Source organism: Nanorana parkeri, unplaced genomic scaffold (assembly GCF_000935625.1).
Source record: "Nanorana parkeri isolate BGI_ZX_2015 unplaced genomic scaffold, ASM93562v1 scaffold2162, whole genome shotgun sequence".
Taxonomy (NCBI): domain Eukaryota; kingdom Metazoa; phylum Chordata; class Amphibia; order Anura; family Dicroglossidae; genus Nanorana; species Nanorana parkeri.
This window is the reverse complement of record NW_017308430.1, coordinates 56,424-74,339: the sequence shown is the minus strand read 5'-3', so window position 1 is coordinate 74,339 and position 17,916 is coordinate 56,424. Positions and strand designations below refer to the sequence as shown.

Genomic DNA, 17,916 nt, shown 5'->3' with positions numbered 1-17,916 from the left:
ACTGACCATTTTAAATAAGCTTTGGCCCAGAGAAGATGGCGGACCATGTTTAGATATGGATTCTTCTTTGCATGATGAAGCTTTAATTTGCATTTTTGGATGGCACTGTGTTTACAGACAGTGATTTTTCGAAGTATACCAGAGCCCATGCCCATCAGTGCCGTCTGAGGGCTTGAAGATCAAAAGGCATCCAATATTGTGTTTCAGCCTTATCCCTTGTGCGCAGAGATTTCTCCAGATTCTCACAATCTTTTGATGATATAATTTTATTATATATTTAAAGTATTTGCAATTTTACATTGAGGAACAATATTTTGAAATTGTGCGACAAATTTTTAGACGCAGCTTTTCACAGAAGAGTGAACCTCTGCCTATCTTTACTTCTGAGACACTCAGACTCTCTACAGCTAGCCATACACCTATAGATTTGCAGACTTTCTATGGTCAGATGGAAAAAGTGCAACAGATTCCTCCATCTAAGCTAAACAGTGGATGGAAAACACCAGTTCCGACGCATTTTCTCAATCAATTTCCCTTTTAACTGCTGTCAAAGCATACTACAGCGACTGCAATAAAATTAATATATGTTATCTATTCTGGTGATGGTATCAAAACAGGAATCTCTTAATCATATCTTACCTATGACCACACCAGCAAGACAAGCATGGGATTGTTTTTTCCATCTGTCAACTCCAACTAAAGTAAACGGCCACATTGAACTGAGCTAATGGTGGGTGACAGCAAATATGCTATAGCAATTAAAAGAGTATTAAAGAAAGATTAACAATTCTAAGTATTTATCAAGCAAATATGTTTCAATTACTTATGCAAGTGCAAAAACAAATGGTGATAGCCTGTAAATATCAGTTTCTTACACAGCAGTGCAAATTGAAACCTGTATAAAAAAATTTGTAATTTAAACTCTTCAACAAACAAAATGTGGGCGTGGTCATCATACATTATACGTTAAGACTTGGTAAATTATTGTTTTCCCCCATTTCAATTTGCCTGGAAAACCTCCAAATACAAAACCTTTAAATGAACTATGTTATACAATACCTTACCTACAGTCATTGTCCATCTATCCATCTATGTGCATCTGTTCTACAATTAAATAGACAATGATGCTAGTTAAGGTTCAACCATCTATGATGCATTTATCCCCTTCACGGCCCATGACGGGATAATCTCCTCATGATGTCTGAAGGGGTTAAGCTGCCAGGAGTATATTCAGTTTTGTAGAGACGGCTTTTAAGCAGAAGCGATTTTGTTGGCTCTGCTGCCGCCAGATCGTTTCTACGATCCAGTAATCAGGCCGGCTTTACAGTAGAAGCAATTCTGGCAACTGAGCTGTTGCCATATCGCTTCTACGATCCAGTAAAGTGGCCGCTTGTAAGCCCCCCTATGTAATGGCAATTACAATTTAAAAAATAAAAAAAAGTTTAAAAAATAATATTAAATAAAAGTAACCCTAATAAAATTTAATGTTCTCCGCCCGTGCGTCAGTTGCGCCTACTTACAAAAACAGCGATTGCACTACACATGTTGGGTATCGCCGAGCATGCCAGAGAGCAATAATTCTAGGGCCAATATTTACGCACATCTCTAAATTGATGACCTGTAGGGGCTTTTAAAGCGTCTATAGACTTTCTGGGGCACTGAATTTTGTCACAGGTTTCACAGACGCACGCAGTTTTTTAACCTGGGCATCCATTTACGCATTGTTTTGTATTGCTTTAGAAAAAAATGTGACCTGTCCCTTTAAGAAAAAGTATCGGTAATTGGTATTGGCGAGTACTTGATCAAAAGTATCGGTACTCGTACTCGGTCGTAAAAAAGTGGTATGGGTGCATCCCTAATTGTAACCTCACCCTTTATATTTAAAAAAAAAAAAAAGGGATTAATATAGTGTTTTGGGGCACTAAATTTAACAAGTGCAATTTTCAAAAAAATTATGGGGTTGATAAGTTGCGCTAACATCATGCAACATAAAAATGTGCAATGCACCATTTTATTCTACAGGGTCTTGGCTTTCAGAAAATATATAAATGTTTTGAGGGCTTTAAGTAATTTTCAGGCGTAAAATGTGGATTAGAACACAAAATGATAAAAAAAAAGGCCTTGGTCCTTAAAAGGGATAATTTTTCCATCCAAGCAGTCATATGTTCCATGAATGTACACAAAACATACACAAGCATAGGTTCAAAACATATTCTATTTCTTTAGTTGACCACCATTTACATGGTAATAATGGTACTAAAATAACATCTTGGCTACAATTGTTTTGGGGAAACGATCGGCACCCCATACACGCGATCCACCGGCTCTACAGCTGGCGGATCGCTTGTATGGTAACAGGCACCGCTGCCTGTTTTTAAATTTCGGCTGTTGCCCAGCAGCGCGCGCGAGGGGGCGTGTCTGAGCAGACGTCTAAAGACGCCCGCTCAGATCTAGAGAGCTACTACGGCCGGCCCGGAAGTGGTTAATGGCGACAAATGCATTAAGAAGTAATTTAAGGGCTAAACACATACAAGGCCAAAGACATCAATGATAATAACTTAGAATTTTAAAAAGGAGTCATTTTAGTGAGCCACACACTCGTGTCCTTTAATAAATCTACACCCACTCTACTACCATCAGCCCATGGCATGAAAGGTATTAGTTGATAAATTGACAATTTAGTTAAAAAAACATAACCAACTAAAACTGGTATGTCTGTTCTTTTGGTAGACTATCACAGGGTGCAAAGTGGGCAAAAAATGCTGAGGGTATGACGTGCTGGCACATAGCTATAGCTGCATTTACCTTTTGATTATGTTTGAGTGCAGTTTAATTTTATAGAGCCAACCTTCCTCCCCATTTGTATTTATTTTATACTTAAATACCCCTCCTTCACAGAAAAAAACTCCCAAAAAGGGGTTCAATAATTCACTTTTTATCTCTCACCTCGACTATTGCAACTCTCTCCTCCTTGGCCAATAATTACATAGGCTATCCTCCCCACTACCCTCCTTCCAGTTTATAATAAATGCTGCCTCCAGACTCACCCACACATTTCACTGGCTTCTGATTGTCCAATGATTAAAGTAAAAATATTAAAAAGGAGAACTATGAGGTGAGTGCTTTTCACTCACCTCATAGTTCTAGCCGACCTGTGACAATGAGACTGTCACAGGTCGGCTCAGTAGATCGGGAGGTGAGCGAACACATACCAGCGTTTGCTCACCTCTCGATCCTGTCACGGCTCTCTGCCGTGACAGGGAAGGGGCTGGATTCCCCCCTCCCCGATCTGCCAGCGCTGACTGGCTGATCGGACGGGGCGGGTACAGCTGGCTCTGCCTTTAGATAGGCAGAGCCAGCTGTCAGTCACGCAGCTGGGCAGATCCTGGTACAATTGTCGGGATCCGCTTCAACGTCTCAGTACACCGCGAGCAGCAGCTCGTGGTATACCGAGCCTAGGGTGATGGGAGGACGCTAGTTTGTGTCCTCCCGTTACCCTGAGAACTATGGGGAAAAGCCTTAACCCCATAGTTCTCCTTTAACATTATACAAAGCCATCCACAAATCTGCCCTGAACTACATCACTAACCTGGCCTCAATATATCATACAAACTGTCCTCCTTGCTCCTCCCAAGTCCTCAAGCTCCCTCCTCGCCTCCTCCCATGCTTGCCTCCAGGATTTCCTCAGAGCCTCTCCCATCCTCTGCAATTCCCTTCCCCACTCTGTCTATTTAATACTGTGTCTAGCTTTAGAAGATCCTTGAAAATTATCTTTAGGAAAGTTTATCCCACCTCTACCGAACTAAGCTTTGCCCATCTACTCATTCCCACACAGTTATCTTCTGTATTACTTGCCCTCCTTTTCAGATTGTAAGCTCTCATGGGCAGGGCCCCTCTAAGCCTCTTGTCTTTAATTGTACTGCATCTGTACCGTCTCCTTTAATTGTTTTTACAGCATTGCAACTCTCGGCGCTATATAAATCCTGAATAATAATAATTCAAATATCCCTTTGGGATGGGCTGACAATTTAAATCACTGTACTGTCACCTTGCTGGTATTCCTTATGGAAAGGGGAAAAAAATCGTTTACAGCCCTAATCCAGTAAAAAGTGTGTATTCTGCTTGAACATAGATTACAACAAAGAAAATCAAAAGCGCCAAACGTTGACCAGTGAAGGGTAATTGCAGGCGAGGATTACTAGGGGTGCTGCCCCACTTCAGCCTAGGAAGATGCAACACTATGGGAGAAAACAAAAAGAGAAGGGCGCCCACCCTAGTGTAGATACTTTTTAATAAAATATATATTGAAGTAACCATAAAAACACTCACAAAAGTTAATCAAGATACAAGTGTAATAGGTAAGCCTGAATGACATCTGAAACAAGCTGCACAGAAACCTGTGTAACACAGGACTCCTTACGATGACGCGTTTCCGGGGCCACGCCCCCTTCGTCAGATCTTCATAGAAATTGTGAGTTGCCACTAAAACAGCAACGTTGTGAAAACAAAGGGCACACTTGTTCCGACTACTAAGAGGGCACTTTCTTAAATTTGGAGAGATTTCCTCTTACCTCCTTTTGTGTTGACAGGACAGGAAATTAAGGGAAATGTCACTAATTGGACAGATGGCAAAAAACCTTGCAAGAGTTTCAACTGTTCCTTATGCTAAAGTGTTGCCAAAAATCAATTTTTATTAAAATATATTTAAGCATCTGCCAACTCTCCTAATCAAAAATCGGCCTACAGATACAACCTCAGATACAGACTGCACCAGCTTCCCTGCAGACAGTTCCCCCCTTCTTTTTTGGCTGAAGAAGCCAGCAAAAAGGAAGCATGGACACAAGAATAAGGAGTCCCAAGACCAGAGACCAGTTAGTTGTTACGCTCTATGGCTGAACAATGCCCATAGATGTACATTTTAGAGGGCACTGCAGTTGAAGAGGTGACTGGAAGAGAGACCCTCATTGTCTACCCTGCAGTGGATGTATGCCTAGTCTGCATTTGGGAATGAATTACAGTTTTAATAGTTTAATTAGGAGTGTACGGGAAGGCCACATATCCATTATAAAATAAAAAAGGTACAAATGACATGCTTGATTCCACATCAGTGCCATTTGTCAAAAGACAACTGTACAAAATGCAGGAGTCAAAAAACAAGTTATTTTATACCAAGTCCTCCCCTTGGTTCTGTGTGCAGTTTCCCTGATTTTGTTTCTCATTAAAAGCTTCTCCCGTTCAGTTGTTGGCTCACACTAAATCACTGTGGTGACTTGCCATTATCCAAACTGTTGCTATAAGACGACCCAGTATAGTTGCACATGCAGAGAATACAGAGGCTCTAGATCTGGTAAATGAAATCACAGCAGATCAGACTGAAATGTTTACATGTTGGGCTTCAATCCCCATTTTAAGTAGGTCTACAAAAAATTACATGCGGCCCTGCCAACTGAAAACGTTGGGTAGCTGATGAAGATGTAAAGTGCCCAGAGCACAGTACTCTGAAAAAGCCAGAACTTTCTGGACATCACTAAAGAGTTCATCTAGCTAACACCATGTAAAGGGGCCTGATGGCCATGGCTGGGAGCACTCTATAGAACGCAAAGCTTCCCATAGCCAAGGGAGATAAGAGATGCATCTAAAGTGTGACTGCCCTAAGGCCATGCGGATAAAGAGGCAGACACGGTCTCTCTACTTCACAAGATAGATTAAAGGCCTTCAGCCAAATCTAAGTTTTGTTTGGAAGGTAAAGTAGGCTAATAGAGTGTATATTTATCTTATTTGCAGCACTGTGAAGCTGGCCTGGCAATCTCAACAAATCACTACCTATGTAAAGCCCATTCCAGGTTGAGCTGCACATACCCGGGGGCCCTCTTAGCCCACCTTTCCATTTTCAGCATACGCAGCCAGCTCAGATCTTTTCAACTCCGGGGTAAACTGCGCATATATTTAAAAAATGGCCCAAACACATATTTAACGAATACGGATAAAAAAAAAAAGCATAAGTATTTCCTAAAATTACTTGGCAAGTCCTTAGTAGTTTTCCTATGGAAACAAAGGCAAGCATGATTAACTTTTCAAACCCAGTTTATATACTGTCTGAAATATACGTGTTGGAAGTACATAAAACTGCTAAAATGGGCTTTTTGCTACACACCAATTCTCCGGTGGCATTTAGCTGTGCCTTCTCATCTTACAGTTTTCGACTACTGAAGCTGAGAAAACGATGTCATACTTCTTTTTAACTGATAAATGAATTTCAACTTCATTATCTTAGCAATTTTTCAACAGGTTAATGAATGCAGATTTTATAGATCTCAGCATTGCAATTTCACAGAAGCAGAAGATTTGACAAACTGGATCTCCGCTTCATTATACGTGAAACACGCTAAAAGTCCTGTGCCTATGGACATGCATCCAAAAGACCTTTAAAGAAGGACTCTAAGCAATACTTTTATTGACTCCTGCAGTAGGGTTATCCCCGCACCGCATGGGTTAACTATTTGTTTTTGTCTAGGTGCTTTAAAAAAAAAAAAAAGTTACTCACCTAAACACGGTCACATTGCAGAATGGCTCAGTAGTATTTAGGAAGCTTGCTCTAAAGGTGCCCATACACTGTACGATTCTCGTACGAAAATAGTAAAGTGTATGGAAGGCGTGCGACCTCGCACGTCTTCCGAACAAGCAGGCTTGAAAACCCGCTGAGAATCGTACGATCGGAAGCCCGCCCTTTACTGCGGTCGTCGGAAGCCCGACCCTCAGCGTGACGGGCTTTCGATGATCGCAAATACGATCTGCCCGTCCAAGATGGGCAGATCGTATGAGCTTTCAATAAGCTTACGACCATCACAAGACAAAAGTCTTGCGATGGTCGTAAGGTGTATGGGCATTTTTAAAGGTGCCCATACACTGTGCGATTATCGCGGGAAATCCCGCAATCATACGATGATCGCAAAGTGTATGGCAGGCGCGCAACCGTTTTTTACTGTATGGTTGCACGTCTTTTTTCTAAGGAGCATTTTTGCGAAAACCAGCGGTGGCATGCTCGGGAGACAAATGCCAAACGGGCCGCTGTGTGCACACTGCCCGTTCAGCATTGCGGTCATCGGAAGCCCCGCCCCTCAGGGGGGCGGGCTTGCGATGATTGCAAGTACGATGCGCCTGTCCAAAATGGGCAGATCGTACGTTTTTAAATTACTTTACAACCATCGCAAGACTAAGGTCTTGCGATGGTTGTAAAGTGCATGGCCACATTTAGACTGGTCCTTTCCAGCCTCTCTCCTCCTCTGCAGCAGTTTAGTCATGTAAATCAACACATTCTATAGACAGTTTAAAGACATGATGACACTGAGGAACATTCCAAAGCTGCAGCACAGGAGACAGGCTTCATGAGACCGGATAGGCAGGAAGCCGGCTCAGTGCTTTGGGCAAGTATAACTTTAGCACCTAGACAAAAACGAGCAGTAAACCCTTGCAGTGCAGTGTTAGCACCACTGCAAGGGTGCATATGTTTTGCCTGGAGTTCGTCTTTAATAGGGCATTCCACCACTTTTAGAAAAAAAACTAAATTCCCCTTCACCCAAGAACAATGCCAGATGGTGGCCCACTTCCCTTGGGCTCAAATTACTCCCCTGGTTAATAAACCATTTGCAGTCCAAGTGTACTTGAAGCTATGTACTTTTGTTACAGATGAGTCAACAAATCTCTTAAAATCAAAGATTTAAGCCAAAAAATTACCAACCATTTGAAAAAGGAAAAAAATACTATATCCAATTTAACTACGAAGGCTGAAAGACGAGCTCAGCAAAGTCTCACACCCTCCAACACCTGTGCTTACCTACACTAAATATACCCATTTACATGATGACAATGTTGGCTGGATCAAGGTGCCCAAGACATCTTAGGAGAAAACCACCAGATGGACAGGGTTTCTAATCTATCCATTTCCTTGATACGCCAGCACCAGAACTGCTACCATGCATCTACTACTCCCTACAGCTCAGGCATATGAACACTAGGCCAACTACATTCATATTTATGGTTGTACCGGCAGACATGTGCCAGAAGGCAACTGGATTGAAACTCCATTTTTGACCGGCCTCTGAAATCTTGAGGCACCTTAACAGGTGAACAGTTTGCTGACCAAATATTTTATGATAAAACAATATATCAATGCTTTTATTTATGAACTCTATAAATCAAATATAGACAACCAATATACCTATTCATCATAAGGACCCAAAACAGCTTTAGACTAAAGACATATTTTATTAACTTACATGATGCACTATAAAAAAAAAAAAATATTTGATTACAAACTTCTGCACATAGGATTTAAACCCCAAAAACCTCCCCTTTCTCAAAAAATAAAATTGCACATGAAGAAAAAAAAACAAGGGAGGAAGACATCACCCAGGGCAGGGGCTGGGTGATGTCTTCCTTAAATGAGAGGATGGGGTATGGCAACCAAATGATGGGGGAATGAATCTGCATCTCTCGAAGAAGAAAAAAAAAAAAAAAGAAGAAGATCTCTGCATTACTGTACCTGAAATCAGAGGAGAATTCAACTATAAGTTCCATAAAATTGAGGTTACATGGTAAGCAACTGTCTCCATTCCATGTTCAGATCATGGAAATATTACTAGTTTTATCTAACCTTGTGTACTTGGGATTTGTGTTTTTATATAAAAATAACAAAATCCTAATGTTTTTCTTTCAGCTGTTTCGTTCATAGCTATTGATATTTAAAATTAACCAAGCTACTGACATCATACTGGTAACTTGGTCATGGTGATAATTTTACAGTCTGTATATACTGGGCAATCCATTTGTGTATAATCATTAAAAAAAAAGGGAGATAAAAAAATCAATCACAAATTAACTGCTAATTACTACAAAATATTAAACCAATTCATACCTTCTGCCATTGCTTTTGTGGTGAAGCCTAGGGAAAGAAAATAGTACATTAATTGGCACAAAGCATAAACATGTGCAATAGCATTACAGCTGCAATTTGGCAATGCAGTGTCAAATGAAGAAACTGTGGCAAACATACCATAATTTAGAAATACAAGCCATATGTAATGTTTTGCCAAGGTTTCTTGGGCAAGCTTTCCAAGGTTTCTATTGTGTAAGCTGTCCGACATGTAACACAATCATATATATATTAGCTCTGGTGGGCCAGCTTCACTAAACACTACTGAGGAAGCCATTCTGTTGAAACTGCCATTAACTCCAAACTGTCATTTAAAAAATAAAACATTGACAATGGTATGGTATGGGAGGGTGAACTAGATTCCTAAAATGATCCGTTCATAGTGATTTGACTGACCCATCTCCAGTTTGGTGGTTCAGTCTGCACCTTTAAAACATACCAATATATTTTCAAATTTTCTAATAAATAAAAAAACAAAAAATAAAAAAAAACAACAAGGCCTAAAACGTTTCCAAGGCAGCACTAGGGAAATGCAGGTACCAAATAACTGTGGTAAGTGTTTAAAGCGGAACCACAACCTCCTATTCTTTACAGCCAAGCATGGTGCCATCTTAGCCTCTATATGGATTGCAATTGCCATAGTGCTGCACAGGCAATCAACTATGCCAGTCATTTGAGGGCTTGCAAGTTTTGGTGGAGCGCTGAAATAAGCACACTGGCCATCTTGCCAGTTGGCATGCTGTTTTGGGAGAATATCAAATTTGTTCCTACAGGGCTGCCTTCATTCTAGGTCTAAGTTACAATGAGGTCTTTTCTTTTGCTGAAGTGAAGATTTAGCAGCACCCCTCCTATTCAACTGTCAAATGCCTGGGCTTGAGGTCAGTGGAGGCTTTGGTATTTGAATATGGGGACAGAGCTCAACCTGGCCAGAATCTGCCCTTCAAGTTTTTTACATAATTACTTTTTTTTTTTACAGTTAGGGGCTTTGGGGAAATATTACCCCTGATATTTCCCATTTGAAATAGAAAGATTGAGGACAGTCCTAAATTTCTTTTTCTGCAGCCCCTGTTATGAATGAACAGGAAGCCTCTACACTCATGTAGAGCACTTCCTATTCATTCATAGTTGGGGACACAGTAACTAAATACTATATCGTCAGTTATTTATCGTCAGTTATTTACAAACATCGGAGTGATCACAGCAAGCCAGCTGCAAGGTGCAAGGTTCAAGTATAACTTTTTTTAACTTTATTTTAACACCTAAACGAAAACAAGCATATAACACTTGGTCTGACAGTAGCCCCACTGCAAGGGTTAAGAAAAGTTTTCTCCCGTAGTTCAACATTTTATTTCAATGCACCCTCAGTCTGTCCCTCAGGTTGCACTTTGCAATTGTTCAGAATAGCTTTTATTCAGCTAAGGGCCTGCTCCAATGAAAACTAAAAAAGGTAAACTATTTTCAGGTATGCAAGTTTTTGAATGTTTTTTCATATATTAACCTTGCAGTGGGGATACCCTTGCACTGCACAGTTTAAGTGCTCATTTTGGTCTATAGCGAAAATAAAGATGATACACTAAACCTGATCCTTGGTCCAGCGGCAGCAACAGCTCACCTCTCGCCCCCTCTGCTCTGACTGTGGCATGTCCCCCGGTGTCCTCATACATAAAGGACTTTGATGTGATGAAGTCACGGGTCCTTAGAGCCACTGAAGCTGGGGGAAGAAGAGGCTGTGGGACCAGTCTAGCAGCCAGGTGAGTATATCTTCTGTATTTTTTCCCTAGACCAAAACAAGAACTTAACCATTGCAGCATGGGGGTAGTCCAACTGCAAGGGCCAATTTAAAAGATCTTTACAATATCTGTACAAAAAGCCTGCAAGCTGCCTGGATTTTACTGTTCATTGGATAAAGCTCCCCACAAAATCCAAAATTGAAATGAAAAACAAAAAACAAAAATCCTCAACTGTCATAAAAAGGAAGACAGAGAGAAAAGACAATGTGAGCGGGAGGCTTGATTACCAGCCAGTTGCTATCATGTTAAAATGCAGATGAGAATAATAGCAGTGCCTGATACCACGCCTGGCTAAACTTTGCTGTAATGAATACATTTTTCAAGACTCTTTTTCCAATGTGGAATAAAATGGCAGTGCTCAAGGCTACCTTACCCTGCAAAATGTAAACGATTCATTGTATGAATCTTACAAGATCTATGACCACAAAGGGAGCATTTCAGGGACACCCATCAGGCTTTATGGGCTCCCGGGGTTATGTAAATGCAAGATGGAAACATACACTTTGATGATACCCAAAACACAGGAGACCATTTTTATTCTATGGAAGAAAGGATTAATAATGTGACATGCAAAGTTTTTCTTTTTTTTTTTCTTTTTTAAAAACTTTAAAAGACAACTTTACAACCATCTATAATACCTTTGCATAGCACCAAGAATTGAATGGAAAAGTATATATGTTTGAAATTTGGCTTGGTGTAGATTTGAAAGGCAACTTACTAATAGGATACTTAACCCAAAGATGATCACATGTATTTGTACAATATTTTTTGCTACCACCATAACTCACCACAAATGGTGCCATTTTGAGGTTGGAAACAGCGCACACCACTATAATATGTGGAGAAAGCTTATGTTCCACTGACATGGCTCAGCCCATTTATGTCCAACAGGTACTTGTCTGGCAAATGAATATATTTCTTTGAATGAAACAGTAGAAGAGTTAAAAAAAAATCTTGTGCATCATCCTACAACTACTGTATGGCATCTTTTTGTCAATGACACTGAGGTAAATCTTATGCTACATGCCAATAGGCATGGACGGGTTTGAAAGTGCTCACACCTTTATGGGCTTCTTTATAAAATAAAAATGTACTTTAAACATTGGCATTTTATTATTTTTTCCAAAGCCACATCAAGTCAAATTTCACAAGGAAAATGGCTCAGAAATCCAAAAGCATTTATGTGCACATTTGTGCCATTTCTGCGTGCGTTACAAAAGTCAAAATTTGAAGGTTTGTCAAATATTTTACAGAGGATATACTAGTTGTAAAAAAAAAAGTATAAAGTTACAGTATTTTTCCGTCTATAAGATGCCCCCATGTATAAGACGCCCCCAACTTTTCTTACCCAAAATTCAGAAATCAATATAATGCATCACACATACCTGAGTCAATCACTTTATGCTACGACATTACCGCTCTGGGCACTGGCTACACGCTCTACCCAGCAACAGCTGACGTCAGGTACAAAAGATTGATGATCAGATTACAGAGACAAGATAACAGTTTTCCTCCAATCATAAATCTTTTGTACATGACGTCAGCTGTTGCTGGGGAGAGCGGATTGCAGAGACAAGATAAGTTTTCCTCCACTCTCCCCAGCAACAGCTGAAGTCAGGTACAAAAGATTTATGATTGGAGGAAAACTTATCTTGTCTCTGCAATCCGAAGTTTCACTCGTGAGGCTAGTATGCAGCGGTATCGGCACTTTCTGCAGTTTTCTCTCGGCCCCCGTGTACAAAAAAATACGGTATCCCTTTCCCAGCTAGTCAACTATGAAAAAGCCAAAGCTAGAGAGAACTATAGAATGTAACTAAACAATTACCAAATGGAAATCTAGAAGTCTCATACATTAACAGGGTCAGAGCTTTAAAGCTGAACCCCAGGCTGGAGAAAAAATGTTAACCATGCAGTGGGCCCCCCTCAGCACTGCAATGGTTAAATGCTCATTTTGGTCTATGGTATGATAAAGGCAAATGTGCTCACTTATTTCTGACTCTCCAGCAGCTGGCACTCTACTCTACACACAGTCAGCGTCCTCATGAACACTACAGGACCACTGGGTTAGGCATGGAAGTAGAGTAGCTTTGGGGGACAGATCCTCCACAGAGGAGGAAGTCTGCAGGAGTGAGGAATAGGGTATGCATTTCTCCTTATTCATCTCCTCTAATAGAGGAATTGTCAGTCATTACCGGAGGAGGGTAAACGAAAGAGGTTTGCCACCAGGTGCAAGTATGCTTGTGGATTACAGCAAGTGCACCAGTCCACTTTAGGCATGCAAAGAAAATGCATGCTAGTTTTGTCCTGTTTGTTTAATACAATTTAACATGAAACATGCATATTTTAGACATATTAAATTATTAGGTTTATTAATGCCACAAGAAAAACAAAAAAACGGGCAACAGCTTTCCTATGGTTTATGCATTTGGAAAAGAAATGGAGAAAAAAAAAAAAGAAAATGCATGCTAGTTTTGTCCTGTTTGTTTAATATAATTATTTAACATGAAACATGCATATTTTAGACATATTAAATTATTAGGTTTATTAATGCCACAAGAAAAACAAAAAAACGGGCAACAGCTTTCCTATGGTTTATGCATTTGGAAAAGAAATGGAGAAAAAAAAAAAAGAAAATGCATGCTAGTTTTGTCCTGTTTGTTTAATATAATTATTTAACATGAAACATGCATATTTTAGACATATTAAATTATTAGGTTTATTAATGCCACAAGAAAAAAAACAAAAAAACGGGCAACAGCTTTCCTATGGTTATGCATTTGGAAAAGAAATAAAAAAAAAAAAAAATAGTAGCTTTTAAATAATGGTGTAAAAAAAACTGCATATCCTGGGTAATGAATGTGCAAGCAATTCTAATAATAAAATTCAACACCCAGATATTCAAGGACATTTAGTGTGCACTATCCAGCCTCATTTTCCACAGCTGCTGTAAAATGTTTGTGACAGTTCTAATTTGTGCCACGGTCCCCATGTGTCTTTCCAGTTATGTACCACATTATTTCAATTTCACTCTCTAACTCGAGACAGAAATGGAGATAGGTTAAAAGGGAAAAATATTGCCAAACCTGATAGCTTTTGACAAGATGGCAAGTGTATAATTTGAACCCGTTTTTTCTGCAAGGGAAGTTACATCCATAGCACAAAATTAAATGACAATTTACGGTCTCTTTACCTGTAATGTATTAGTTTTTAAAACGGATACCCAAGAATTCAATTCTCTTTCATAAGAAAATGTAATTCCATCATGATGAACTAAAGCATCTGAAATGAGGGCGAATTCTATTCAAAACTGCCCTTAGACATGCAGATGTCTCCAGAATGAAACACCTTTGCTTTCAGCAGTAAGCATTCAAAGCAGAACATTGGGTAAAAAAAACAACTGATTAACCCTTTGTGGGGCTACCCCTGCACTGCACAGGCTATGTGTTAATTTTTTGCCTAGGATAAAAAAATAAAGTTATACTCATCCGATCCTCCGACCTTGCTTATTCTTAGGCTGGTCCCTGGAGGCTCTCTACCCCCTCCGCTGCAGCGGTCTAAAGTCCCGGAGTCATCACGTTCTATACACCGTGTACAGGACATGAGGACAAAGAGGGACATAATCGCTGCAACAGAGAATAAGGACACAGGATGATGATTTTGACCCTAGGCAAAAACGAGCACTTAACCCTTGAAGTGTGGGGGTAGTCCCATTGTAAGGGTTAATAAAAACATTTTACCCAGCGTTTACAAAAAAAAAAAGCCCATCTGACTTGGTTCTATTATACATTTTAAAAACTTTACAGGATTAAAAAAGGAAATTCAGTATTTCCTGATCTGTAAAATGCTTAGCTATTTCCCACACAATCTATTAAAAAATATCTGTATGAAATGGGCTCAACCACAGAAAATGGTGCAATAAATCAGAAGCAGTTCAATTTGTGGTAACTAACCATGTAATACAAAAATGAAATTGGAAACTTGATTCAGCATTTTGTTCTAAATAGATTGTTTTAGATGTGGTCATTCCTCCAGTCAGCAGTGCCCCCTTTACTTGCTCTTAAAAGTATATCTCTAGGCAAAGCTGCTTTTTAGGTTTGGATAGAGTGGTTAAACCCTGTTTCTCTTTTTTTTTTTAATATATATTTTTTATGTATGCCATGTCCATTGGCAAAATATTTATTTTCCTTCTCTAGAAACACTAAAGCAAGTAAGAAAAAAAAGCTCTCCAAAGTGTGGGGAAATGGACAGCCGTCACTGGAACAAGGGTGTCCACTGGATTTTATCCTGACTTCCTGTTTCAAAACTACCATAGCATTTTGAATCTCACCATCTTGCTGTCCCAGTGACAAAGAAAAGGGGGCAGCTCCTTAGTTTATCTTCTTGGAATATACTGAACATGAAAGAACAAGCATTGTGATGACATAGCACCCAAGTATAAAATGCTAAAGTAAACCATGCCTGGACAAATCTCAGAGAAGAATAGAAGTCAGCTGAAAAAGTTAGGAGTCAGCAAACTATAGCTAGTTACCATGGCAATTGGAATTTCCCAAACATATTTTAGTTACATATTTATACAAATTCACAAAGTAAAGTGTGTGCGCGTATGTGTGTGTAAGTGTGTGTAAGTGTATCAGTAAACACACCCAGACAAATCCTGGGTATTGCAAGGTAAAAACTTGACTAATGTGTCCCATATCTGCAGGGATATGCGACACAAAGCAGTCTTGAGGTTTTCAGTTTCATTACGATGGCACTTTAAAAACATTACGAACAAACGATCTTTCTTGGGGACACAGCTCTTTTTCTTTTTTTTTCCCACAGTTTGATTTTATGTAGGGCTGCATCTAATGATTATTTTCATAAATCGATTAGTTGGCCGATTTTCGCGATTAAAATTGGATAAATAAAATGAAATGTCATCCGTAACTTTAAATAAAATACACAAATGCAATGTTAAAGTTTACTTCAGAATAAAACTGCATGCACAATTTTTTACAATCGCACTGCACTGGAACACACGGCATTGTGGTACCGCGCATTGCAGTGTGGGTGATCACACTGTGGGTGTTAGGCACGTTTGGGGTGCCATTGAAATGAATGGCACTGCAACACCTCCCACAGCAGAATTTGTCATGCCGAAACAAATTACTTTTCCTCACCTTTTATAATTTTTGTTATAATTGTACTGTAAGCACATGGCGCTTTAACAGCCAGGAATAACAGCTGCGAGTTGCAAGATTCCACAGACAGCAGCTGAATATAAATACAGCAGGTAGTGGACTAGTGCAATAGCCAGCCTGCTATTGGCCATTTCAAATTGCAATAGCCAATAGCAGGCTGGCTATTGCACCCACCCATTTCTTGCTGTGTCCTCCTCCCAGCAAGGAGGAGAGAGCTATGGGATCGAACCAACTAATCAATATTGAGAGTAGTTGACAAATGGTCATTATCGATTAGTTGATTGCAGCCCTAGATTTATGTACACAGTGGTAGATTGTAATAAAGATTGTATTGGGAGTGTCCCGTAATTGAGGAAATCTCATTTTTACCAGGCACCATCTAGTAGCAAACAGCGGAACTGCAACCAAGAAAACCATCTAAAATACTCAAATATCTGGTTGCTAGTGAAATTTTACATTGTCATGGTAACAGCGATTTATCCAGCCCTGATCTAAACCCTACAAAGTACACAAGCCCTAAAATCTTTTTGTATGATAGTCAATTTATGACCCGTCTCTATTGCCAAGCTATGCCCTTTGCCAGATGGGAGGTGCAAACATAAGCACTTCTAGCACCTACATATTAGGTTTATGGTCTGCCCTAGTCGGTGCAGACCAGATGTTGGTTTCAATGTTTGGAGCAGACCAATTCCTTGAAAGTTGAACACTTCATTAACCACTGGTGCAAACTGATTTTACCCTTTCACAACCCAGTTCAGGACTCCTAAAGTGGACCTTCCCTTCTCCAAAAACCACAGATGCTACTTTATGGCATGATATGGTGGAAGTGTGTTTGAAAGAGGGCACAATTCTATATATTTAAATGTAACCGTTTAAAAAGGAGAACTATGGGGTTAAGGCTTTTCCCCATAGTTCTCCACAGGGTAACGGGAGGACACAAACTAGCGTCCTCCCATCACCCTAGGCTCAGTATACCGCGAGCTGTAGCTTGGGGTATACGGAGACGCCGCAGTATAGCGCAAGCTGCTGCTCGCGGTATACTGAGACGCCGCAGCTGAAGCGGATCCCGACAATTATGTCTGATCCGCCCAGCTGCGTGACTGACATCTCTCTAGAGGCAGAGCCAGCTATACCCGCCCCCTCCCTTTCCGCCAGTCAGTGCTGGCGGACCGGAGCGGGGAATCCAGCCCCTCCCGTCACGGCAGAGAGCCGTGACAGGATCTAGAGGTGAGCGAACGCAGGTATGTGTTCACTCAATTCCCGATCTACTAAGCCGACCTGCGACAGTCTCATTGTCACAGGTTGGCTAGAACTATGAGGTGAGTGAAAAGCACTCACCTCATAGTTCTCCTTTAAACCAGCGGGCAATTATCTCATACACTTGAAGACACATATAGTAAGGTGACGAAAGGAGGAAGAACTTCCTCTGCATTATAGTTTCTCATGCTGCTTTAAACAGAAGTACAACTGATTCTGCAAAATTGCTTGGTGAAAAAGCAATAATGGGAGAATTTAGTAAAACCGGGGCAGACAGAATCTGGAGCAACTGTGCACAGTAACCAATCAGCTTCTATCTTCAGCTTGTTCATTTAACCTTTGAAAATGAAAGAAAAACTGAGTAGTTGCCCTGCACAGCTTCTCCGGTTTATGTCTGCTCCAGGCTTAGCAAATTCTCAATGTATTTATGTATTTTAAAAGAAACCATTAATCTGCAATATGGGGCTGCTGCTCCTGACCTGAAAATGCTTGTTGTCTGGCATTTGTCTCAGCACTGAGCCAATGACCCATGACAAGCATGCAACTACTAAAATCATAGATGAATAAGGACTATTGATCTGTGTACCTAGCACAGGGCAAAGACTGAAAGTGGCAAAGCTTTTGGCTCCATGTACTTTCTGGCTACAGGTTCCATTTAAAGGCGCCAGAGAAAAAAATAATATTCACACAAAAGCCTGTGCCAAAAAAACCAAAATACACAAATACTGTTTAGTACAAATGGGGAGGGGGGGGGGGG

At 40.2% G+C, this 17,916-nt stretch overlaps 1 protein-coding gene across 4 annotated transcripts in view; it reads right to left on the bottom strand.

Moving 5' to 3' along the window:
- The window catches only part of ADARB1 (adenosine deaminase, RNA specific B1), a 67,404-nt gene that overhangs the window by 21,715 nt on the left and 27,773 nt on the right, over positions 1 to 17,916 (bottom strand). For all 4 annotated transcript variants that reach the window (XM_018572896.1, XM_018572897.1, XM_018572895.1 and 1 more), the window contains one exon: positions 8,915 to 8,941. In XM_018572896.1, coding sequence (XP_018428398.1) covers positions 8,915 to 8,924 — 10 coding nt within the window. In that variant the 5' untranslated portion in view covers positions 8,925 to 8,941. The remainder of the gene's footprint in view (positions 1 to 8,914; positions 8,942 to 17,916) is intronic.